A 26,288-nucleotide genomic window follows, 5' to 3' on the forward strand; every position below is an offset into this window, starting at 1 on the left:
TGGAAAGAAAAGAGTCACCTGTGCCAGAGACCACAGAGAGGCAAGAGTGAGCGGGAGAGGAGGGCTCTTGGATTGGGTGGGTGGTCAGTGTGGTGGGACAGAAAACAATGTGGCAAGAAACTGAAGAGAGAAAGGAAGGAAAGGCAGCCATGTCTACCGGCCTCCTGATAAAGCCTGAGGACGTCGGGGAGAAAGGCCTAGGACTGTAACTTGAGAGACAGCACAGCAAAGGGGATGAACCAATATTATTATGTCAACCATGCATATCAACTACATGAAGAGCTTCAAGTACGTCTGGCAAAAGCATATGAAAACCTGGGTCTAGATAACAACCATTCTGCCCATTAAAATCCACTCCCCAGGCAGCTCTCTCTCTCCGTTCGCCCGTGCGTCTTTCCGCGTGTACTTTGTTTTTCCAATAAACTTTTTACTTTTCCCTTTACCTTCTGCCTCCTTGCCTGAATACTTTCTTGACAAGGAAGGTAAGAACTAGGGACCTAGGCCTTAGCTGCTGGCCCCTGTGGTCCAGTGTTTAGGACTTCCAGTCCGGGAACTAAGATCTTGCTTCCTACTATTGCTTGCTGCAAGCTGCCGCGTCCGAAATCAGTAGCCTGACTCTCTTAGTGGATTAGGCATCCAATTGTAAAGTCAGAAGACTAGATAAAATGGTTTCCACATGTCCCTCCCAGCTCTATGATTTTCAAATCCTGCTTATTTTATATTCAATCAAAGAAGGGAGTGATGAAGCATAAGCAGAGAAATTGGCAAATTTGTGATCAATATGCAGAACTCACATTCAGCAGACGGGAGGCATTAAAGGCTATATATGATGCTGATTGCCTAGATAACTCTCTGTGATCAAGCACACTTTACAATTAATGATAAATTTTTTTGATTCAGGTGAGAATCAAACTGTTCTAAAAAGCTTTAGTGTTTGAAATTGTATGGGAAAACTGCTGAATTTAATGCTGAATATTCTAAATAGGGACAGAAAAAAAAAATCCACTCCCCACCAATATATATAAAATAGATAACTAATGAGGACCTACCGTACAGCACAGGGAACTCCAGTCACTACTCTGTAATGGCCTATATGGGAAAAGGATCTAAAAAAGAGTGGGTATATGTATATGTATAACTGATTCACTTTGCTGTACACCTGAAACTAACACAACATTATAAATCAACTATACTCCAATAAAAATTTTTAAAAAACTCCACTCCCCCCAAACATACACACTCTCTCTCTCTCTCTCTCTCTCACACACACACACACACACACACACACACACACACACACACACTTCTAAATGAAAATGACTCTTCTAATACAAATACAAAAAAAGGACCTACATTTTATCAAAAGTGTAGATGTCATAAACTACAGTTTGAAATACACCTTGTAAGTTTTATGTCAACATTTTACTCAAGAAATGACCTCTTAGTTTTTGAAATGCCTTGCTACTTTTACATCATTTTGACCTGAATCTGGTACTATCATGAGTCATTAGAGAAAAAAAAATCCATTAAAAATACAATTAAATTTTAGTTAACTCCGAAGTTGTATTGAAAATGTTAGCAAAGCCTTTATACTGTGATACTTACGTTGTGAAACAATTCTCAAAAGCTCCCAAATATCAAAGATTTTTCAGGCATCAATGTTCTTATCCATGTGACGTTTTAGCACATGCTTTGTGTTTACATAAAACTATAGTTTTCAATCATTAAATGACCTACAAGGTTGAAGTTATGAAAAATGGTCATGAAAGCAGCAAATACCTGAGGTACTCACAGCTGTGGAGTAGGGATTATGAGCTCCAGTATTTTCAGCCCAGCAGCCACATCCATAAAGAGCAGCCTGGGGGGAAAAATAGATAAATACAATATTTTAAGATTATTACACGTAACTAGTAGCTTTCAACAGAAGACAGAAATCATACCCATCTAATAAAGCCTCATCTAATAATGATGTATAGCAAATGAGCGATAACCAGAGGTTGTACAAGACCTACCCAAACAATGGTTCTAACATTAACAAAACTATATTTTCAGCTATGTACTAATCTAAAATTTTTCAGAAAATAGCAAAAGAAAGTTTCTTAGTCTCATCAACAGTAATTTTTTCCTTCCCTGAAAAATCTTCCCTCTATTGTAGTTTGTCAGGTGTTGCTCTTCTGGCCCCTTGAAATCACTGTGGTTGCCTTAAAATAACACTTGTCAAACTAGGTGTGTGGCAGATTTCTTGGGGAGCATGATGATAGGAACCTTGGTTCCCAGATATCCTGATGGCCTGGAGGTTGCCCCAGGAATCAGCATCATTAACCCGGGCCTAGGAGCCCGGAACGCGGGTGGTCCTCCTGCCACGCTCTAGCAAACGCTGCTTTAGGTTTTAGCGCCTTTTCCCTGCCTCCTTCGGGGTGGCACAACAGGAACTGCAAACAGGTATGCACCGAAGGGCCCAGTACCTGCTCACCACTGTGCTAGATTCTGCCAGATAGAAAGAAAGGAGACAAAAAGGCCTGTTCAAGCTAATCGCTTTGTGAGGTGGTGGAATAAATGTATATGTCTGAAACCACCAGGAACACAATAAACTGCTGTGGTTTTATAAAAGTGTGTGACAATCACTTCTATTTTGTTTCCGACAGTGCCACCCAGAACGTCTGGATTCACCTCTTCCATATTCACAATGATTTTCTCTGCCTTTGGAAGGGGAATCACAATTGATAACTGTTCCATTCCTTAGAAGCAGAATTAGAAAAACCCTTAGATAGCTATTACAGAGAAATACAAGGAGGCATGGTCCGGAATGTTCATTATCACCTGTTTGATAAGAATGAAATACTGAAAACAACATAAATTCAATCAGTACAGAAATGGCTAAATAAACACTGGCATAGCAATATATGGAATTTGTTTCAAACATTAGAAAAAAGGATTAAGTTTCTTCAAAAAGGTTTTTAAGAACTATTACAGAAGAAACTCTGAAACCTATTGAGTTAAAAAAAGAAAACGAGGGCTTCCCTGGTGGCGCAGTGGTTGAGAGTCTGCCTGCCGGTGCAGGGGACACGGGTTCGAGCCCTGGTCCGGGAGGATCCCGCGTGCCGCGGGGCGGCTGGGCCCGTGAGCCACGGCTGCTGAGCCTGCGCGTCTGGAGCCTGTGCTCCGCAACAGGGGAGGCCGCGATGGTGAGAGGCCCGCGCACCGCGATGAGGAGTGGTCCCTGCTTGCCGCAACTGGAGAGGGCCCTCGCACAGAAACGAAGACCCAACAGAGCCAAAAGTATAGATTGATTAATTAATTAAAAAAAAAAAAAAAGAAAGAGGACGTGTGTCTCTCAGATAATCCATGCTTAAAAAAAAAAAAAAAAGAAAACGAAACAGCAAACTACAAGACATTCAGTATTCTCTGTGATTGATGAAGGCAAAAGATACTCCCATAAGATAACACAGTTATATATTCTAGAAACTCACTTGTGAGGACTGGAAGAAGAAGCTTAGACTGAGAATGGTGACCAGACAGACTTCAGCTTTCTATGGTATTTTATTCTTTTTCACACGGACTTCAGAACTATTTTGCTCTAATATTCTACCCAGAACAGGGATTTTCGTGAAATATCCCAGGCACTTCTGATACTGAGAACCTCATCACCTCATGTGGGAACATATACCCCTTCTGGACACTTTCCATTGGTGGAAAGTTCTTCCTTAACTTCCACCCACCAATCCTAGGTCTACTCTCTGGGAATACTTTAACCTTCCCCTAAAGTTCTCCAAATTTTTGAAAACATCTATTCTAATGCCCTGATTTCTCTTTTCTCTCTCAAAGAATTTGTGAACTGCTCCCCAAGACATTGAGATGCACACACTCACCCCACTTCCCTAATGACCCTCCTTGAGAAATGATCCAGGGTCCAGGATAATTGGAGATGAAGTTGGACCATGTTCGTGTGATCCACAGTTGCCATCCCCCACTGTCAATGACAATACCCCTCTTAAAAGTAGAACCAAGAACTGAACACAACACCCCTGATATGGCAGGCATATTGAAAACACCATGCTTCTAAAACACACAAGACAGATGGGTGGGTGTGGCAACTAAAAGCTCTGTGGAATTAATTCAACATATGGATTTCAGAATAACATGGCAGACCTGTGGGATAAGCCATTCCACTGGTACTACCTAGGCTGGGTGTTGGATCAGCCGAAGTCTCAGAGAACATGTGACCTCCGTGGAAGGGCCCATTCTTCCTTCACTGGAAACCCTGAATCTTAGCCCATTGCCCTTTCCATTTCCCACAATTATCTTGACCAGGAGTCTGCACCTAAAAAATAGTAAATATGGCCAAGAGGACACCCCTGAGAAGCCCAGTGGAGGCCATGAAAAGGAAGTTTATTCTTACTCTTGTTTCTCCTCTCTACACAAAATTTCCTTTTTGCTATCTCTCCTCAATTTCATGACCTAAAGTTGTCTTCCTTCTCAACCTTCTGAAATTGGTTGGGCTGAGACAGTGATGGCTAAGATAAAAGAAAGAATCAGAGACTGTCCCTCTCGTATCCACTCCTTTGGATAAAACATCACAACCTTAAGGAGATCTTTAAAAACAAGAGCAACAGCAAAAGGCTTCCTTCTTTTTAGGAGTAAAATTTTATCAAAGCTACTATCATGCAGTAAAAGTAGGTCATACAAATGATGATATTATTATAACTTAATCTTCTCTGGGTCTTCGTTTCCTCTTTTATAAAATGAGGGTAATAAAAATACCCACCTCACAGTCTTGTAGGATCATGGGAATTTAACACACTTGCTGCACAGAGCCAGTGATTAATAAACGGCAGCTGCAGCTGTTATTAGGAGGCACTACGATAAGCAATTGAAATGCATTATGTCATTTAACCTTCTAGAACTTTGTAAGGTAGCTATTCCCATTTTGTAGTTGTGGAAAGTAGAACTTAACGGCATTGAGTAACTTGTCCATGGGGAGGGGACTAGTAAGCGGGGGCGGGGGGGGGGGCGCACAATAAAGTTTTACCTAAATCCCAAATCCACACTCTTAGCCCCTAAACTCAACTGCCTGTTTGTGTGTGGGTAGGGTGAGGGTTGGGGGAGAGTAGAACATAATGACAATAATTCCTGTCTCGTGTCCCGTTTGTAAATTCTAACTATTACGATAAGCTGAGGAAGCAAACAAGTTCTAATTCAAATTGCCACTTCAGCAGCTGGGTAATATGGGTAATATGCTAAAATTTTTAAAGAGTTACTTGTGCATTTAAAATGTATGTAAGAATAGCTAGCTTCAGCACATTTTAAAAAATTAATTAATCTTTGCTTTTTTAAATAGTTTGCTTGAGTATTTTGTTTCATTCTGTCCTGATCGTCAAGAAGAACAGCTCCTTACCTCCCATCTGATGCTTGCATATTTCTAGGCTTATTGCTTCTCCTCTATCTCAGCAATATAACACGATTAAGCAACTGTGTTTCCCTGTAAGCACCTTTCTTTACTCCTCCACACCCTTTCCTGATTTATCAGCTCTCACAAACTATGCATTCATAAACCAGCCAAGTGGGGCAAATCAATATGTAAGGTGTTTTTTTTTAATTGAGGTACAATTGACATGCATTATATTAGCTTCAGGTGTACAAAATAATCATTCAATATTTGTATATATTGCAAAATGATCACCACAATTAGTCTAGTTAACATCCGTCATCATACACAGTTACAGAATTATTTTTCTTGTGGTGAGAACTTTTAAGACCTACTCTTTAGCAACTTTCAAATGTGTACGTGTTAAGTTTTACAGTATTACTTTTTCCAGGGCAACCCCACGTGCAGGGTTCGGTGTAATATCCCGCTAACGTAGTCCAGCACTATCCTTGGTTCTGTTGTTGCTATTTTGCTAACGAAATCAAACAAAACCCAGTAAGAAAGTCATGGGAATTGCAATGCAATGAAGGCGCCTCTGCTGGCTTTTCTCTCTCTTTCTCTACCGAGGCATCCAGATCTGATATGCCAAGCTTGGTTTTCTTATTCCAAACTTGACAAATACACAGGGCTTTATAATGTGGAAAAATACCATGACCAGACAAAGGCTTTTTATACTGAGTTCAAAGCATTTCCACATGTTGAGTAATCATTCCTCATAAATCCCCTTGTATGGTAGGCAAAGAGTAGCACAAAATTAATTATTCTTCCCTTCCCCTTCCCACCACAGGACTGTGAGTGACTTGTCCACAATAAAGGGCAGATCAGGGAACATCACTTGGGGCTTTGCAAAGATGTCCTCCACGAAGCAGATCACTCTGCTCCAAGCACTAGCTAACCACCGTGTCCAAAGCAACTGTGACACTGACTCTTCTTCAAACGTGAGAGACAAAGCACACAGAGCATGCCAAGCGGTGCTACAGATGCAACACGAGATCCAAGCACTGAGCTTAAACGCACCCTGTGCAACAACTTTAACAGATTCTGTGAGGGTGTTCAATTCATTTGTTCACTCAACAAATATTTATTAAGGCTGTAAGTAATGTGCCAAATTGGTTTATTCTCAGCAAGGTTATTAGATCAAATGGATTGTTAAATTTCATTCTCAGTTGGGTACTAAAGGCTGGATGGAGATGGGGAGTCAGGGGTGAAGAAGATGTACAAGTCAACAGGGAATAAGCCAGTTGCACATAAATTAGACCCTTCTATCTCGATTTCTCAAGTGGTATCATGTGTTGGTGACTTGGACTACTAGTCAGTCTATAAAATAGCTGAAATGCTTAATCAGAGGAGGGATTAGAAGGTCAAAATGTTACTGTTCCTTGAATGGAGGAAATACAAAATGTAACTCTAAAACTGTGTTTCCACCTGGAAAGCAAGCAGCCATATAGTCAGGTGGTGGATCCTAAAGAGAATGACATTTACAAAGAAAGAAAATGGAAATGGATGCACATTTATTAAATGTCTGATAAATGCCCGGGCCAGTACCTAGCCTGCTGAAAGTAGCCAAACATAGGATTACCAATTGTAAAGACCAGGAAGAACCCTATTACTGTGAGATAGGTTTTAATTTTAGAAAGAATCCTGAACAGGTATTTGATGATTTATACTACATAAGTGTTAAGAACAATAATCATTTGTTTTTTCTAAAGAAAAAAAATATATCTCTACTGGTTCAAAAACCTGCGGGCTAGAAATTCCATGTTTCGGCTTGGAAAGCTAGTTTAAAAACCCCAGAATCACTTACCTGCCCCACTCTCCCTGGATGTTTCAAGGCCAAGCCTCCACTGGAGACGGCGGCAGCCACGTTCCCTTCGTGGTCCATGACCACAGCGCCCACCGTGTCCAAAGTGCCTGAGTCATTCTCCTGCAGAGCAAAAGTGGCCAGAGCATTCGCTAAGCACGGTGTGTGACAACGATGTGACCACACAGCACTTGTCAGGACAATCATGACATAACAAAATCTGAGCTAATCCTTAACCGGAACATTCAGCAATCTCTTGAAATTATTTATTATCAAGTTGCCACTTAATCTGGTTCAAGTCAAAACTTATTTTCCACTGTAAGATCCTGAACCAAGGGTGTCTGGTTGCTCTTCTCTAATAATCAGCCTAATGTGCCTTTCTAAGGGAGGAAGAAAAAAACAATTTAATATAAATTACAGTATATCGCCATGTCTCCTTAATCTCAAGAATTAAGTTCACGATTGAGAATTTATAGAGGAAAAGATCTATGATGTAAGTGAACTAATAAATGTCCTTATTAGTATTTTTAAAATATTATATACAAATTTCTAAAAGTAATATATTCAGCACAATAAATGAAGAGAGTGACATTTCTAGTCTTGGTGTAGACCATGCTACAATTTTCTTTTATAATTCCTTCCTTGTGAGAAACTTAATGGCCAGCTCCCTTCTCTGCTATATTAATAACATGGTTGCCAATCATATGGCAGAAAACTGCATATTCTTGGGAAGCATCTTTGTGTTTCTGTGTCTTGTTCCAGGTCCCACACGCTTAAGGCATTTCACATGTAGTGACCACAAGCAGCTGTCTCCTACCTCAAAGATTTCTGGGTCACCTGTGCAAGGCAGACAAACTTTACACTGCTGGATAAAAATCAGAAGTAAAGGAAGTGGGAACAAAGTTTCATGAAAAATTATCTTTTTTATGTATTAAAAAGGAGGGCTACTACAGGTCTTTAGGTTCATAGCGGTCATGGTGGTATTCTTACACTAGGGCACTGGTGCCCCAGAACCTGAGACCCCTACCCTCACCCTAGCACTCAAGTCTGTATGAAAGAGTCAGGCAGAAGCCCATGTTCAACGAGACCAGCTCTCCCTCCTGTGTGGTTTATGCTCATACTACTTACTGAGCAAGACATTATTCGTGCTGAGGGGGTACCTGCCTGAGTGGTTTTTGAAATACCACACTAAGGCTAGCCCCAGAAAAGTCAATGGGCTCCCAAGGCCACCTCAGAAGTTGAGCAACATTGAAGGGAGTTTTGAAATATTGGAAGCAGAATGTAAACAAAAGATTTTTCCTTAAGGCAAACTAGAAAATGCAGAGGCAGAGTATGCCACAATGAACATTATATTAAGCCTATTAGGAAAAGGTATATCTAGATGTTTGCATTTCTTTGGTTCTTGCTCTAAATTCTAACTCCCCTTAAATATACTGTTCCACTATGACAGTACTTACTTTGATACAACAGGTGTAACTGACTGAAATGCATGCTGTGTCCCTAATCTCCCTTTTAACAGCAGCTGGGGAAGACCAGCCAGTGGATCAACATGGCCATATCCCAGAATATCACAGTTCTTCTGGTGGTAGGTTGTCTGACTTTTAAGGATAGTTTCCTAACCTGACTGTAAACCTCTGAGGAAAGGTCTGATCCACTGTTTCATTCTGCCCACAGCAGACATTAAGGACATCCTTATTCTTTAAGACAACCCTCAGAATGGGAGAAAATATTTGCAAACGAAGCAACCAACAAGGGATCTCTCCAAAATATACAAACAGCTCATGCAGCTCAGTATCAAAAAAAACAAATAACCCAATCAAAAGATCTAAATAGACATTTCTCCAAAGAACACATATAGATGGCCAAAAAGCACATGAGAAGATGCTCAACATCACTAATTACTAGAGAAATGAGAATCAAAACTACAATGAGGTATCACCTCACATCGGTCAGAATGGCCATCAACAAAAAATCTTCAAACAATACATGCTGGAGAGGGTGTGGAGAAAAGGGAACCCTCCTACACCGTTGGTGGGAATATAAATTGGTACAGTCACTATGGAGAACAGTATGGAGGTTCCTTATAAACCTAAAAATAGAGCTACCATATGACCCAGCAATCCCAGTCCTAGGCATATAGCTGGAGAAAACCAGAATTTGAAAGGACGCATGCACCCTGATATTCACTGCAGCTCTATTTACAATAGTCAGGACATGGAAGCAACCTAAATGTCCATCGACAGAGGAATGGATAAAGAAGATGTGGTACATATATACAATAGAATATTACTCAGCCATAAAAAGGAACGAAATAGTGCCATTTGCAGAGACATGGATAGACCTAGAGACTGTCATACAGAGTGAGGTAAGTCAGAAAGAGTAAAACAAATATCGTATATTATCGCTTATATGTGGAATCTAGAAAAACAGATGAACTTATCAGCAAAGCAGAAATAGTCACAGATGTAGACAACAAACTTACGGTAACCAAGAGGGGAAGAAGGGGTGGGACAAATTGGGAGATTGGGATTGACACGTATACACCACTACGTATAAAAGAGATAACTAATAAGAACCTACTGTTTAGCACAGGGAACACTACTCAATGATCTGTGGTGACCTAAATGGGAAGGAAATCTAAGAAAGAGTGTATATACGTATACATATAACCAATTCACTTTACTGTACAGCAGAAACTAACACAACATTGTAAAGCAACTATACTCCAATAAAAATTTAAAAAATAAAAATAAAATAAACTTGGAGTAAATAAAGCACATCTGTATCCCTGGTGTAACAAAACCAAGCCCAGTAAGTGACGATACATGCCCTGCCATTCTAACATCAGTCTTCCATCTCCTTTTCTCAAGATTCAATTTCATACAAGGCCAGAGAATGACACTATCTTAGGGAAGATTAACAATAATCAGGTTTACTCATTTGGTACAGACTATGTGGAGTCTGTCTTCTTTGGTAGATAAGATGGAATTATCAAAGTAAAGAAATGCATTGGACACATTTTATTCCAGAAAAGAGAGATAACCCTAAAGACAAATGTACTTTTAAGATGAACATTTGTTTCATTTTTCTAAGAAATAATTCCTAAATCTTTATATCCTTGCAACCCCAGATAGAGATTGTTTCTTGTTCAGATGCCAAGTCTTACGTCATCTACAGGAGGGCTTCTCAAACTTTAATGTGCATACAAATCAATTGGAGAACCTGTTTGAATGCAGATTCTGATGGAGTAATCTAGAATCAGTCACGACTATACATCCAAAAACGCCCGAGTAATGCTGATGCTGATGTTACTGATCCATGGACCCTACTTTGAGAAACAAGGTCTGAGAGCATCCCACAAGGTCATTATCAGCCAGATGTCTGCTCTACTCATTCTAAGGCAAATAACTTCATAGGCACAAATCTGCTGAAGGAGAAACTTAAACCACCTAAGACCAACATTATGTCAGCATAAAAGATTTAAGCTCTATCTTGTTCAACTACCAACTGGCAGCATATCACCACAACCATAACACCATGAACACACTACAAGGTATTTTAAAGTATGATCTTATTAATCTTGCTGGTTCTTTTAGAAATAGACAACTCTCATGCAAATAAAGAGGCACTGTAAAATAACTTTCCTCAAAAACAGCAACAACAAAGTCAGGAAAGGGTATTCTTTATTAGTTCTTTTTTTGTTAGCTGTGACTGCTGATCCTACGCAAACATTCTATAAAGTAGAACTTTACTGAGGGGACACATAACATATACACGATGATATACGTTATCTGTAAAACAATTCTCTTAGCATTTCGATCAGGATATCGTGAACTATAACTCTTATCCCTAACCAAACTACTACAGAAAGACACAAAAGGATTATACAGAGATGTATTTACTGTAACTTGTTTTTCAAAAATGAAAAATCAAGCGAAAAATAGAGAATCCTGCTCCAAATTAAGCTAAATATTCCTAATGGCTTGCAACACCTGCAAAAATCAGAATTACTTCATAAATATTCAAGAATTAGTTCACAGATTTCACATACTGAAAAGCAACTTGAAGGATGATGAAATAACATTTAAGCATTTTTATGAAGTGCAGATAAATTGAGTGAAAGACAAACACTGGTATTTTGACTATAATAATTTCACAGAGCTCGTTTGTACAAGAATGAAATCTAAGAAAGGCTAAAAAACACACAAATGACTGTTATTATATAGAGCTGCTATTATACTCCTACACTCCATAAATACTTAGAAGTACATGTGCCACACAGATACACATGGACCTATTGTCCCTGACTGAAACATGCTAGTTGCCTCAATTTTTTAGATAAAATTGTGACTAAAAAGCAATGGCATAAACTATAGTTCCCATCGAAATAAACACATGTATATAAAGTTGGCATAGAGATTGCATGTGTTATGGAAACGACTGAAATAAAATTTTCTTGAAGTAACCAAGGATCTAGTAAACTCTGTTGGGCTTAATGTCAAAAGTTTTCATTTTTCTTGCTCCAAGTTGGAGATGGCTGTTACACAGTTATTGTACGAATTAAATTAAGTAACACATGTAAACTAATAAATCCCTCAGAACAAAAAGTAGGTACTTTCCACGTGAAAATTAAGCCTCTAACCTACACTCTAACTCTGAAACCTGCCAAGAGACACCATCTATCAGTTACTTATCTCATTAACTTGGTCTTTCTTCTGTACAGAATTACTCCAATATCAAAATAGCTAAAATATAAGAATAATATCTCAAGTGTAAAAGTGCATCCTGAAACTGATGTATGGTGGGATTATCCTAATACAATAATAATACGTTGTTGTTTTTTTTTAAAGATACCAAACCTTCCCAGTACACCTTTGTTAGGTTGAAAGCAGCATTATGATTGGCCTGAGCTTCCACTTGAGAAACGCAGCTGACTTAACGCCCTCTGTGACAGCACAGTAACTTCAGCATAAAGCTTTACCACCTTCGAGCATCCTAAAGATGGAACGATAGCTCTGGCTACAAGAGACTTAGATCTGGCTCCAGGTCTATCTCCTAAAACCAGCCCCCTACAGTGGGGCCACTGTGGGCTCAGAGTATATCAGCTGTGTGTGTAAAAGAAGTACAATTTAGCTAGAATTATCTATTTTCATGTGTCTGCCTTGGCTGAAACCAAGGAAAATTTGGGTATAAGAATATCCAGTGACCCTCCAGAAAATCACCCTTCTGATGTCCAATACTACAAATGATGTTTCTGTAAGCTACAGTCATAATGTCTATTTTTAAATAATCCTTTATTTTCTTTGCTTAATAAATATGCATTAAAATTTTTGCAGCACTATATAATTAGTGCCAAACATATCTACAACAGAGAAAAAAATTATATTATATAAAAACCTGTTATTAATTCCCTAAATCACTCAACACCGAAAACAGAAACCTTTTCAGCTCAAAATAAAAATAAAGTGTGTTAACAATGCTTTTAAGGGGCTTTACTATATCTGGATTACAGCTTTAATTATAAATTCATATCATAACAAAGTTCCAGAGGATTACCCCAAAATTCCAGACTCTCAAAGGACAATGTTTTCCAACTGGCAGAATTCCTATATAGTGTTCTGGTGGCTAATCTCAGTTTTTTTTTTTTTTAATAATCTTACAAATAATGAATTATGGATTTTTTTCTCTTCAAAATGGAACCGTTTGAGAGCCTCAGTGTACATGTTGAGTGAGCCCGTGTAAGCGATGGTAGAGACCAGATGAACATACTCGTGACTTAGATTATTACACAGTTGAACAGTAAAAACCACCACGATAGCTTTACACAGTTTTAAATCATTTTTATTCTTATTCATATGTTGTTTAATTAATATTATTTAATTTGAACTCATAATGAACCACTGGTTAAGGATAGCAACCTAAGATATACTGGAGTTGAAATAAAAATTAAGGAATTTAAGAATGATGATAATTCTGACAAGTTCCTTAAGATAATATTAACTAGATCATTAAATTGCATCCATTTGATAAAAACACTTATAGAACACATCTCAATGACTTAAAATCAGTTTAAAAATTAATGATGAATATATCTAATTTGGCTTCTTGTTTTTCTGGAGTAAGTATTAATCACAATTTTAAAATTCTAAATCAAAAAAATTTAATTCTAAATTAAATATACACACCTAGCTATGACCCAGCAACTACACCCCTAAATATTTACCCAAGAGAAAGCAAAATATACATGACAAAAGACTTGTCAAGAATGTTTATAGCACCTTAGTCAAACTGCAATAGTCAAAACCTGTAAACAACCCCAAATGTCTATCAAGTGGGGAATGGGTACACAAACTGTGATACAGGCAACAGAGGAGGACTGCTCAGCAATAAAAAAGAACTAGTGATATGTACAACAATATGGATAATTTTTTAGATGTATGCTGAGTAAAAGAAGCTGGACACAAGAGAGTACATAATATATGATCCCATTCATCTGAAGTTTTAGAACAGGTAAAACTACTCTATGGTGAAAAAGAATCAGAAAAATATTTGTCTTGGGAAGGAGGCGTGGACTATGAAGGGGTATGAGGAAACTTTCTAGAGTAGTAGCAATATCATATCTCGTTACATGGTTGTATACACATATCAAAATTCATCAAATTATACACTTAAGATTGTGTGTGTGTTGCTGTTTGTAAGTTTTACCTTAAAAAAAGAAATCAACAGCTGATGTATCTATTTTAAAGTACACAACCAAGAATTCAAAACGTCAGGTCATGAACAAATTTTTCAATTTTTTCCTAATAGTATAATACAGTTATATTTATATAACATTTAATACACATTTGATTGCAATTGTAAGCAAGTGGGGGCGCTGGAAAATATGAAAGAGATAGTAAAAAATATGAATGAGAAAAAGTCTAATGTATGCCCAACTGAAAAGAATAGACAGAATAGAGAAGTGAAAATATTTAAAGAGAAAATAGCTCAAATTTCCCCAGAACTGATGAAAAACAAGAATCCAGATCTCTAGGAAGCCAGAGAGAAAGAAAGGGAGCCAGATAGAAAGGAAAGCTCACCACAACAGAATGAAGGCAGAAATCCCAAAGTCCAATGGGAGCCAGAAGGCAGTGGTGTATTTTCAAGGTACTCAGAGAAAAAGTAACTATAAACATAGAAGTGGGTATCTAACAAAATTACCTTTTAGGAACAAAAATAAAATAAATACATTTATAAATTAAAAAATAAAATTTGTTTACCACCAAGAGACCTGCACTTAATGAAATCCTAAAGGACCATTCTATTTAATACTGCAAACTGCCCTCCTTCTAATCCTCCCTACCACCTACTCATAGGCATTCCTAATCTTCCTTTCTTGACTCTGCTTTATCTTTTTCCCATAACATGTCATCATCTTCTAAAATATAACACATATTTTCATATTATTTAAACTGCCAACCTCCCCCGAGACTGGAAGCTCGACAAAGGCAGTAATCTTTGTATGTTTTAGGGACTTCCCTGGTGGCCCAGTGGTAAAGAATACTCCTTCCAACGCAGGGGACGTGGGTTCGATCCCTGGTTGGGGAACTAAGATTCCACATGCCGCGGAGAAACTGAAACCCGCGTGTCACAACTACTGAGCCTGCGTGCCGCAATCTACAGAGCCCACGCGCCCTGGAGCCCACACGACCTGGAGCCCACGCGTCACAACTAGAGAGAGAAAACCCGCACACCACAACTAGAGAGAAGCCCGGGCGCCACAACTAGAGAGAAGCCTGCACCACAATGAAAGATCCCACATGCCTCAACGAAGACCCTGTGTGCTGCAACTAAGACCCGCCACAGCCAAAAAAATAAAGGAAATAAAGAAATAAATGTTTTAAATCTTTGTATGTTTTATTCACTAACATACGCTAAGCACCCAGAAAAGTACTTGATACCTCTTAAGCACTCAATAAATACCTGTTGAATGAATGAATGAACAAATGAATTATACACTTTAAGAAGAAGGAAAATAAATGCTGTCATCCGAATGTGTCCTTCCAAAATTTACATGTTGAAATCTTAATCCCCAAGGTGATGGTATTAGGAGGTGGGGCACTGGAAGATGATTAGGTCATGAAGGCAGAGCCCTCATGAATGGGATTATGCCATTCTAGAAGAAGCCCAAGAAGCTCCCTTGTCCCTTCTGCCATATAAGGTTATAGCAAAAAGATAGCCATCTAGGAAGTGGGTCCTCACCAGACACCAAATCTGCCGATGTCTTGATGTTGGACTTCCCAGCCTCCAGAACTGTGGTAAATAAATTTCTATTGTTTGTAAGCCATCCGGTCTATGGTATTTTGTTATAGCAGTCTGAAAGGACTAAGACAATAATCCAAGAAGGAAAAGGACATTCAGGAATGAAACAAGGAATAGGTAAGCAAATAAAATGGCAAAACTTCATGTAAATCAAAATTAATATTGTCTTTAAAAATAATAATGGTTAGGGACCTCCCTTGTGGTGCAGTCGTTAAGAATCCACCTGCCAATGCAGGGGACACGGGTTCGAGCCCTGGACCAGGAAGATCCCACATGCCACAGAGCAACTAAGCCTGTGTGCCACAACTACTGAGCCTCCACTCTAGAGCCCGCAAGCCACAACTACTGAGCCCACGTGCCACAACTACTGAAGCCCACGTGCCTAGAGCCCATGCTCCACAACAAGAGAAGCCACCAAAATGAGAAGCCCATGCACCGCAACAAAGAGTAGCCCCCACTCACCACAGCTACAGAAAGCCCGTGCGCAGCAACAAAGACCCAACACAGCCAAAAATAAATTAATTAATTAAAAATAATAATGGTTATTATTAGAAGGTCAAGATTAGGTTTTAAAATCTGGCTATATGTTATTTATCAGAGATACACTTGAAAAATAAGGACATGGAAAAGCTGGAAGAGGACAGGGAAAAGAGAGAGAGATACCAAGCAGGTACCAATCCAAACAATGTAGCTATATTAACATCAAGAAAATTAAGTTTTAAGACAAAAAGTTAATAGAACTAAAGAGTCTCTCTGTGATAAATATTGAAAGTTTAGATACACCACGGAGATGTAGTAATTCTAAATTTGTATGTACCTAAAATAAAAAATAGCCTCAAATGTATGTAAAGCAAAAACAGAGCAACAAGGAGAAATCGGCAAACCATAATACCTCACAATGAGATATTTTAACACATTTCTCTCAACTATGAATAGGTCAAATGACCTAAATAATAATAATAATAATAATCAGTAAGAAATAAAAGATCTGAACAGCATATTAAAAAGCTTAATTAGATAGACATTCACAGAATTCTGTACCAACTAGAGTGGAAGCATTCTTTTCAAACACAAATAAATATTTACAAAAATTGACCATACATTAACCCATAAACTAAATCACAACAAATTTCAAGAAACATTGAAACATCAAACAGAATACACTCTCTAACTACAATACAATTAAGTTAGGAGTCAATAAAGGTAAATAAAATTTAAAAATTAAAAAAGAAAAAAGTACTTCTAAATAACTTATGGATCAAATACGAAATCTAAATAGAAACAAAAATATTTAATAATGAATGATAATAAAAATATTACATTTCAAAACTTGTGAAAGATATAGTAAAAGTGGCACTTAGAGGGAAATTAATACCCAAAATATTAATATTAGAAAAGAAAACAAAATTACTAAGCTAAGTGTCCAACTAAACAAGTTAGAAAGAGAATAAGATAAACACAAGGAGAAAAAACAGAGATAAGATGAAAGAGGAATAAACATTAGGTGAAAAGATCCAAAAAGCAATAAAATAAATAAATAAATAAATAAAAAGGAAAAAGAAGGGCAAAATTGATTCTGTGACAAAACAACTTGTTGTTTTAAACCTTAGCAAAGGCCCGGCCCTCCTGCCTTCTCCTCCAGTATGAGCCTTGGCTCTCCGGAGTAACAGCAGATACTATTAAACTCCACACTATAGGTGGCATCCTGACTCGCTTGCACTTCATCCAGTGCAAATATTGCTCTCTCCTCCCCTACCCTTGCCCCACATCAAAATGCTGCCCTTCTTCAAGTCCCAGGGCCTCAGTAACTCCAGAAAAGGTCTCCTGAATCGTTTCCCATCCACACGGGGGCCCTGGCCCTAAAAGTACAACCTAAACCCCTGTCTGGAAGACTTTTATACACTGGCTTGTTCTAAGCTCTTTGGTGGCTTGTCTTCCCCCCCTTCCACCTGGAAGCAGCAACTAACAAAGTGTCATAAGATAAATACTTTTTCATTGAACCTCATCAATAACTCAAACTTCTTGTCCTCTGAAACTGCATCTTGCTCAATTTTTATGCACAATCCAGACTCAGCCTATCCAAAATAGTTTTCCTATAACCTCACGTTTCTCTGATTATTTCATATTTAGATCTTCTCTGAATGTAATGCTTTTGCACATCACTCCTAAATGGGTTCTGTCTCAAAAGCACATCCTTAAACAACTGCTGAGAAATCTTTTGCTGGTCCCATAGTAACCAAACTAAAGTCCAGACTCGTTTCTCACAATGTGGAAGTGATCTTTATTTCAGGACGTTGTGCATGCCCTTTGGTCTACTGTTCAAAACAAACTTCTAAGGCTCTTACCATCAAACACTGAGCCTCTCGCTTTATCTATAAAGAAATGATATATCTTTATATTGGTCACACACTCCACCGTTCAATGTTTTCTTTTGGTAACACTTCTTTACTGCCTTCCCAACCCCTTCAATCAATCATCTGGCACCAGATCACACTCCTCGTTTTTGACTAACCAATTCAGTTTCTTTAATTCCAGACTGCTTTCCTAAAAGCTCTAAATGATTAATACCCGTACAATATTTGAGTCTTAACTTCACTTTTTCCACTGGTCATCCTTCACTATCTTAAACTCAGTCGCTGCCGTCTGGGAAACATGCTCAAGGGAGAAGGAGGGAATTGAGATTATTTGGCAGTTTCACTTCATAGAGGCGCATATATGAGAGGACTTCAACCACATAGATAGCGCAACACGCTACCAGCACACACACTAATAGGCTATGAATGTCATTACCTGGGCAGATTAAAAAACACATAAATAAATGAGCTAAGACCTTGCTAATTAAACAGACAGCAACAAAGTCTCTTTAATAAGAGCAGGCAACCTTTTGCAATTCAGTTGTCCAATTTGGCTCTTTCCAGGAACACCTGGCCGTGGTCTGGACCTCTGGTCTTTCATTTCAGAGCTTACATTTACCTTCTCGGGATAAAATTACACTTTTTCTTTTAAATTCCAGAGCTCCAGTGGCCTTTGAACTGAGTCTTAAAGCAGTGGGGAATAACAGATAAAGGACTCGAAGGTAACCTGGACAATCTGGAGTCTATTCCTGCCAATGAAACACCGTGACAATTGGGATGGGTCATTAACCTGGATTTAAGTTCCACCCTCTCCAGATTGAAGAATAATTGACACCGACTTTAATAACACAGTAATAAGTTATTTTATTTGATATGAGATTTCTAAAGCAATATTCATTTGACCGTATAATTATGAGTTTACTCACAAAAATAGAAATTATTATTCAAAATCATAAATATATAACAACTAAAGATCAGCATATTAAAAAGCAAAAAGGAGCCAAAAAATGCCCATATACTTATTTTCTCTTTGTTCCTCAACAGATCAAAATCTTATTAGAAATCAGAGATAAATCAAAGAATTACAAAGAGTAGGAAGGAGCTAAGTATATTCTAGGATGTAAAATACAATCTAAACTAATCATGACAGTACTATATCTTAGAAATTCTAATGCCATTCAAATTAACCTCAATGATGTTTTCAGAGATTCCCAACACTCAAAAGCCTGTGTTTAATGCAAATAACCACCAGGACAGGCCCCACTCACACATACTGTATTTCAAAATATTCTCCTCATTTGCTTCTAAGTACAGTTAGTGCAAACAGACGTTCAGGGGCAGCTCTGCCTGTGTACTTACTTCCTCTATGGTCTATTTTACTTTGCTAAATTCTGTGGACAGTTGAATCCTATCAGCTGTCGTGCCCCCACTGGGGATTACAGGCTGTCAAAACCAGAGCTCGGTTTGACCAGCAAAGCGTACTATTTTTGGTGTTGCACGTTTTGGTTTTTGAATACCTAAAAATGGAACATGTATTGCCATCCCCGCCACCCCTCTAGATGGTCTCACATATTTAGGCTACCTGCTTGGCCCCCATAAGCATTTGGGTTTGAAACCACTGTCCTGCAGAAACTCTGCGGTGCTTCTCACAGGCTTCTTCTAAACTAGGACTTTCTCTTTCTCTCTACAGTTATGTAAGCCCTACTCTTTATCCAAGCCCCAGCTTAAATTCCACCTCTTCCATAAAGCCTACCATGTGCTTATGGTAACTTATCCATCCTGCTAATCCCTGCAGCTCTCACGGATGGTTTCATTCTTCTAGCACATACCAAATGGTATGATTTCCCTTTATTGTTTAATTCCTCTGGACCAAATGGGCAGGGCCTCTCTATTTACTCCTAAAGCCTACTTAAAAATCTGTATATAGATAGTACTCAATAAATGTTTGCTGGTGATAATGTTGAAGTCAAGGTAAAATAGGTACTGGAAAAAAACAAAAACAAAAACTGAAGATCCCATGAGGCCATGACCTCTGGTAGAAACTCCACTCAAAGCCTGTGCACTCCTCAAGGTCACTTGCTAGTTCCTCATAACCTCAGGTGACACAAATCAATGGAGCAATGAAAATGGAGCACTGCCTATCCCTTGAGCAAACGACATACAATGACCACAGAAGAGATGGCAATGCTTGTAAAATAAAAATGCTCTCAACACAGGAAAAAAAAAAAAAAGCACAATCACAAGCATCATAGACTTGTCTCAGCTTGCAAGGCAATCCCCATTTCCATTCTGTCCCCTGTTCCTCCTCGGAAAATCACACCACCAAAATAAACAGGCGCTAGAAAATGGGTAGGAATTTTTGTCATGGTGAAGGTCTATTCTTTTTCCTAGAAAAAGACACATGGCCTAGGAGTACATTTGTAAAACAGGCATTTTTACCTGCATAACAGGAGAGGGACTTGGTCACGTTTCTCTAGATGGCTAGATGGGCACGCCCCCTTGTGGACACTTCCTGACTCACCTCTGGAATGGTCAGCTGCAACTGTGAGCTGTTTCTAAGAAATTATTTCCCAACAATCATTTCCCTCACTTACTCAATAATATTATTATCAATAGTAATATTTCAGATAACCAAACTCTTCTTTCATTATATCCCCAAATATAAGCTTATTGTTAAAAGTGAGACATAGTTTTGAACTAATGTATGCTTGAAGCAAATAAAAGAAGATTCAAACTTATCTTGAAAGACCATAACACTTACAATTAAAGAAAATAACACACTTTGCTCTCTCAAAATTAACATTAGAATCATTGACTGTAGATGTTTAAGTTAGTAATATTAATTGAGTAAAGGCATTGTTTCTAGGCACTGTGATAAGGATAAAAAAACAAAATGCTCATGCTTCCATATGCCTGCATAGATATGATAAAATAATCACACACCAATCTCAAAATGTCAAAGGTAGTAGATAATTCAATTCAACAAGCATTTATTGAGTGCCCATTACACGTACTAAGTAGAAGAAAGGAATTGGTTTTGATCTGGGTGGCATTTGAGCTGGTCCTTAAAGAAGGACTTGGATTAGAATCTCAGTAGGTGGAGAAGTGGCTGGTATTCCGTTATTAATTATCATTTATTCCACAAAGAGAAAGAGACATGAGCAAAACTTAGAAATAAGAACTTTCAGCAACTCCATGAAAAATCAAATACAGAAATGTAGTCGATAAGAGAAAAAAAGATTACTCCAGAAGAGAAATAATGGAAAAGTAGGCTGGGCTCAAGTTTCAAGAGGGTTCATAAAGTCAGTTCTAAAAACTTTGGGTTTTAATCTAAAGATAGTAAAGATTCTATTAAAGTTTCTCTCAGAAGAAGGACAAGACCAATGAAGGTATTTTTAAGGAAATGTATCCTGGGATAATACACAGAATTAAAGAGGAATGGAAAAAGGCTAGAACCAGGGAAGCCAGTTATAAAGATACTGCAACCATCCAGCCATCACGGTAAAAAGGTATAGACTTGAGGGTGGTAAATATATCAAAAAGAAGCAAGCAAAAACAAAACAAAACAAAAAATAGTGCCTGTATTCATTAAACCAATGTTTACTGAGTACTTATTATATATGCCAAGCTGAGAAACCATGGCAACCAAAACAGATATAATCCCTGTCCTCCTGGAACCTGCACTCTAGGGAAAGAGAAAGACATCAAATAAGCACACTCAGAGAGGCAGCTGGAGCAGCACGACAGTTTAAATGACAGGTGGGAGGGGGAGAGGCAATATTCCTGGGATCTGGAATCATAGGGACAAAGGACCTGACTCAGGCAGAATCCTGACAGTGTGACCCAGACTGAGAGTAAAAGAGCAAAAGACTGAAAAGAAAGACAAGCACCTGCTCTTATCGAGTCCTGTGGGCTCTGTTAAGGGGCCTATATTTTATTCTTAAGAGCAGCTGGAAGCCACTGAAGAGTTTAAACAGGGTCATGACAAAATCAAGTTGCACTTTTAAATGATTCCACAAATGCTGGGTATAGAACTGACTGGAAAGGCAAGAGCAGACGGGTTGCGATGCTACTGCAGTCATCCAGGAGACAGTGATGAAGCTTGATTCTAGACATGCTGAGCTAAGGTATGACATGAAATGTATAATAAGCAACCGGAACAGTTCAGGGCCTGGAGAGGAGGGTGGTAATAAAAACTTAGATTCATCCATTCAAACACAGTTTCATTAAGTGGGCACTGTGTCAGGTACCTGTGGAAAATGACAATGACCTGGAGACAAATTCTGGAATAAGGAGAAAGGAGAAAAGAGCTCTAGGGTACCTTCGGGAGAGCTAAATGAATAAGACTGGACATGAAGTTATTAACTGAATGCAATCATGTACATAAGTACTAACTCCTCTAGAACGTTCTATGTTCATTTAAGCAACGATTACTAAGCAGGTGCTTTTCTAGGCCCACTGTGACACATTAGGCAGAAAAAGCAATGAGTCTCAAATGCTGGCCCAATACCTCACACACCCCTGCAGATGTTCATCAGTATATTGAGAGTAGAGCCTAAAAATCGAGTTTTACAACTACCCAGATGAAGATAATGGCCGGCCAGGTTTAGCATACACTAAAATAAAGGATCTCTCAATGAGAGGATCAAGAGGTTTGGACAAACTCCATGCTGCCAATGATAATATATTAGAGAATTATCAAGCTGGAAAGAATGATGGTAATCACTTGATCCAGCATGCTGACTTTACTGCTGAGGAAACTGAAGTCTAGAGAGACTCCATGTTTGCCCAACGTCTCTGGACTAGTTAACAGCAAACCTAGACTAGAAATCCTGGTCTACTGTACCCCATTTCAGCCTGCCCTACTTCCTCCACTCCTCAAGTAATCCCAGCCCAGGTCTTGAATTCTGAATAGTTTCTGGCATCTGACTTTTTATTCAAAATGTTCTAGGCTGATTATGGAAGAGGTGGGCCAATCAGGCCTTTGAAAACTCCAGACAGTTTTCCTTCAACCTAATTAAGCAGTGGGTCTTATCTTCTGATCTTAAAACATCCTTGTTATTGATCCGTGTGTGTGTGTGTGTGTGTGTGTGTGTGTGTATACACATTTGTCTTCTCATGTATTGGTCTACTCTGCTGGCCTTATTAGCTACACATGTGTCAACACCACTACATCTGTGATGGGTCAACTCAGGTCATTAGTACATGGTGATATCATATGCGGACATATTTAAAAGTTCTGACTTAGAATCTGATGCTCTTAACATCATGGTCTGAGCCAATTCCCAGACAGGAAGACTTCTATCTGTAGCTCCAATGAAATTCCATTCACTGGAGACACTTCCTTTTAGGAAAGCTATAATATGGTGATTTGCACATTATATACAAGATCAGCTGAGATTATCCCAATGATAACGAAGGAATGCTCTTTTTTCCCCTCCATTGATTCTGTTAAACACCAAAATTTAGAGGAGGCTCTACAGAGCTGATGAATAGTAAAAGTGGAGGGAGGATTTACAAGTCTGAACATATGATGTCAACCTATAACAAGTCTGGAAAACCACAGGTTACTTCCCTTACAAAATAAAAACAGCAGTTAAGGTCTGTTAACAGATTTCTTGCCTCACTCTTATCTCACTTATAACTTTAAAACTCAGTATAAATTTAAGGCATAGCTTCGTAAGGGTTTAAGGAAGAGTCGGGAAGAAATCCAACCTACTAGCTATTGAACCTTTATATGAGAACTTAGAAACTTTTTCTGAAACAGAAGGAAAAAAAAAAAATACTGCAACTGTCCAGCTATCAGGGGTTGAAAGTTCTGGATTTGGATAACTGATGAATTGACATAAAGTGCTGCAAACCATAGACATTTAAAGAAACCCCATGGTGGCGGGGGAATGAATTGGGAGATTGGGATTGACATATATACACAAATATGTATAAAATAGATAACTAATAAGAACCTGCTGTATAAAAAAAATAAATTAAATAAAATTCAAATCAAAAAAAAAAAAAAAAAGACCAACTTCCAAGTTGAAAAAGAGGTTTAAAAAGAGTCTGCCTTCTGCCTATCGAACGTGTATCTCTCTAAATAAACTTGCTTTCACTTTAATTAATTAATTAAAATAAAAAGTGATTTAAGAAAATGGAAAAATAAATAAATAAACAAATAAACAAACCCCATCAAATTATATTGCAAAGGAATAATGGTCATCAGACTGTATAACCTACATAAATGCATGAGGTGGTGGTAATCTAGTAATATAAGTATTTAAGTTACTGACCTACTGATTTACATGTTAAGTCTTATAGGCTTAATCAGTAATCAAGATAGTCTTAGGACAGGAAAATATAATTTTTAATATATTACTTACAATTCAAAGAAATAATTTCAAATGGAAGATAATCACTCCACAGGATGAATTTACAGTTTTATTAAAAAGAAAATACCCACAAATATATAAAGTATACTTCTTTATGTAAAAGAGAAGGCAAAGAAGTTTCTTACTTCTGTTTACTCATATACCTATGCTTTAACCATCTTTTTGAGAAACACAGAAAGACTCCAGATCAAGAAAATGTCTATAAAAGACTAATTACTCCTTCCTCTGCACATATAATACACAAAATGTACACAAGTACAAACAGAACAATCTGATGAAAACATGTTGTTTTTTGTGCATTTACTTCCTTTGATCTTAACCTACCTCTCACCCAAAAAATAACAGTGATTTAGTATGATACAGTTAAGCGTTTATATAATAATTTCAAGATGGTGGATAAAAGGGAAAAATGTTACCCACAATATACTTCAAAAGAATAGAATACATTTATGTGAAGCACACAACGCAAGGCCCAACATTTTCTTTCTGAAACATGTGGCCAATTTGATGTCCCTATGTGGTGGCTAAAGAACACAAAATTAAAAGTTGTAGAATCTCTTTAGAGTGGTTTTCAACACACAACACTGTATAAAGCATTGCAAGATTTTCTAAACTTGTTCATTAGAAATTGAAGAATGAAAGATTCACACAATGGAAAAGTCTAATTATCTTTCATTTCACCACCCTATACAAGTACTGCTTTACCTAAAAACCAATGAAATTAATTGAAAACTTAAATTACTTCATAAAAGTGGTGGGAGAAGGCAAAGAATTTCATGTACATCCAACTGTAAACTCTGTTATTAAAGAAAAAGACATGGAAACTATTTCGACAATATGCTTGTGAAAAATGAAAAGGAAAAAAAAAGGCTTGAAACATCAAAAATGCCGAGATCAAACAATACCCCCAACCTCTTTTAATACTCTAAGAATAAAGGAGTCCCTTCTAGTAATATCCAGGGCTAGCTGTTTGAAACTGGTATTTATGAAATCTAGATTATCCTGTGCATTGGGTCTGTTTGTTTTCCCAAAGTATCTCCTCTTTGTAGCAACTCTTTCTGTTATATAACAAGGTTATGTAACAATTCAGTCAGTTCTGTAGCACGAGCTAAGAACCTCAATTGGCCGATGAGTTTATTAGCACTTCATTCCAAAAGAAGGTTTTCTTTTTCAAAAATGCTTAATACTAACACAACTACCTTTTACTTTTTGTATCAAAACAAAAGATAAACTTAAAACGTGTCATCACTTCATCACGTACACCACAAGAATTATTGATAAATATTCTAACAACAATGAGAGTCCGTGGCAATCCTGTCAGGGGAGAATGCAGATGCCCACGTGTGGGAACTACAAAGGACAGAGGAGCATGCTGAACCGCACCATTCCTTTTCACAAACACAGTTCTCGATTTGCCTAGCTCTGACACAGACAAACGTCAGTTACCACAGCTCAGTTAAATAATACCAGTCACTCAACAACCTGGTCCAAACTTCAATTACATGGTATAGTAACTGTGAGTAATTGCATAAAGTATAAACTTCACTACTAGGTCTTTAGTTCAAAGATCACTATGTAAACTATGTAAACGTTAGATGCCCATCATGATCAGTGACCGATCATGTCGTTTCACTCAACGTCTGTCACGGATGGGTCACCGTGCACAGACAGCTAAGTGTGTAGTTGTGTTACCTCCTTGTCTCCCAGTGATAAATCCACATGACATTTTACAAATATCGATAATCAAGATAGGGCACTAGCCAACTAAGATGAAAGTGAAGCAAAGAAACAAAAAGTGATAATGTTGGAAGTGCAATTCTAGTAAAAAATAAGTGACGTTATGGAAGAAATAATTGACTGTGGGAATTTTCAACACTGCCACCGTTCAAGAGACTCAAGATCTGCAGTCAGAGGAACTTAGTGAAGACAAACCTGTCAACATAAATAAGGAATGTAGTTGTGACAAAAAGGATGAAGATGTCCCAGAAGAAGTGACACTGGCAAAAAAGCTGACATAAAAGGAA

The 26,288-nt window shown here is 38.0% G+C and overlaps 1 protein-coding gene across 7 annotated transcripts in view; it reads right to left on the reverse strand.

Annotated features, from left to right (window-relative positions):
• Window positions 1-26,288, reverse strand: part of TASP1 (taspase 1) — a 235,115-nt gene that overhangs the window by 128,318 nt on the left and 80,509 nt on the right. For 6 of the 7 annotated variants that reach the window (XM_068565779.1, XM_068565780.1, XM_068565775.1 and 3 more), the window contains 2 exons: window positions 7,230-7,349; window positions 1,780-1,858 (listed from right to left, as the gene is read on the reverse strand). In XM_068565779.1, the coding sequence (XP_068421880.1) occupies window positions 1,780-1,858; window positions 7,230-7,349 (199 nt within the window). The remainder of the gene's footprint in view (window positions 1-1,779; window positions 1,859-7,229; window positions 7,350-26,288) is intronic. The other variant, XR_011076948.1, reaches the window with a different exon arrangement.

The sequence above is a fragment of the Eschrichtius robustus genome, chromosome 16, assembly GCF_028021215.1.
Source record: "Eschrichtius robustus isolate mEscRob2 chromosome 16, mEscRob2.pri, whole genome shotgun sequence".
Taxonomy (NCBI): Eukaryota; Metazoa; Chordata; class Mammalia; order Artiodactyla; family Eschrichtiidae; genus Eschrichtius; species Eschrichtius robustus.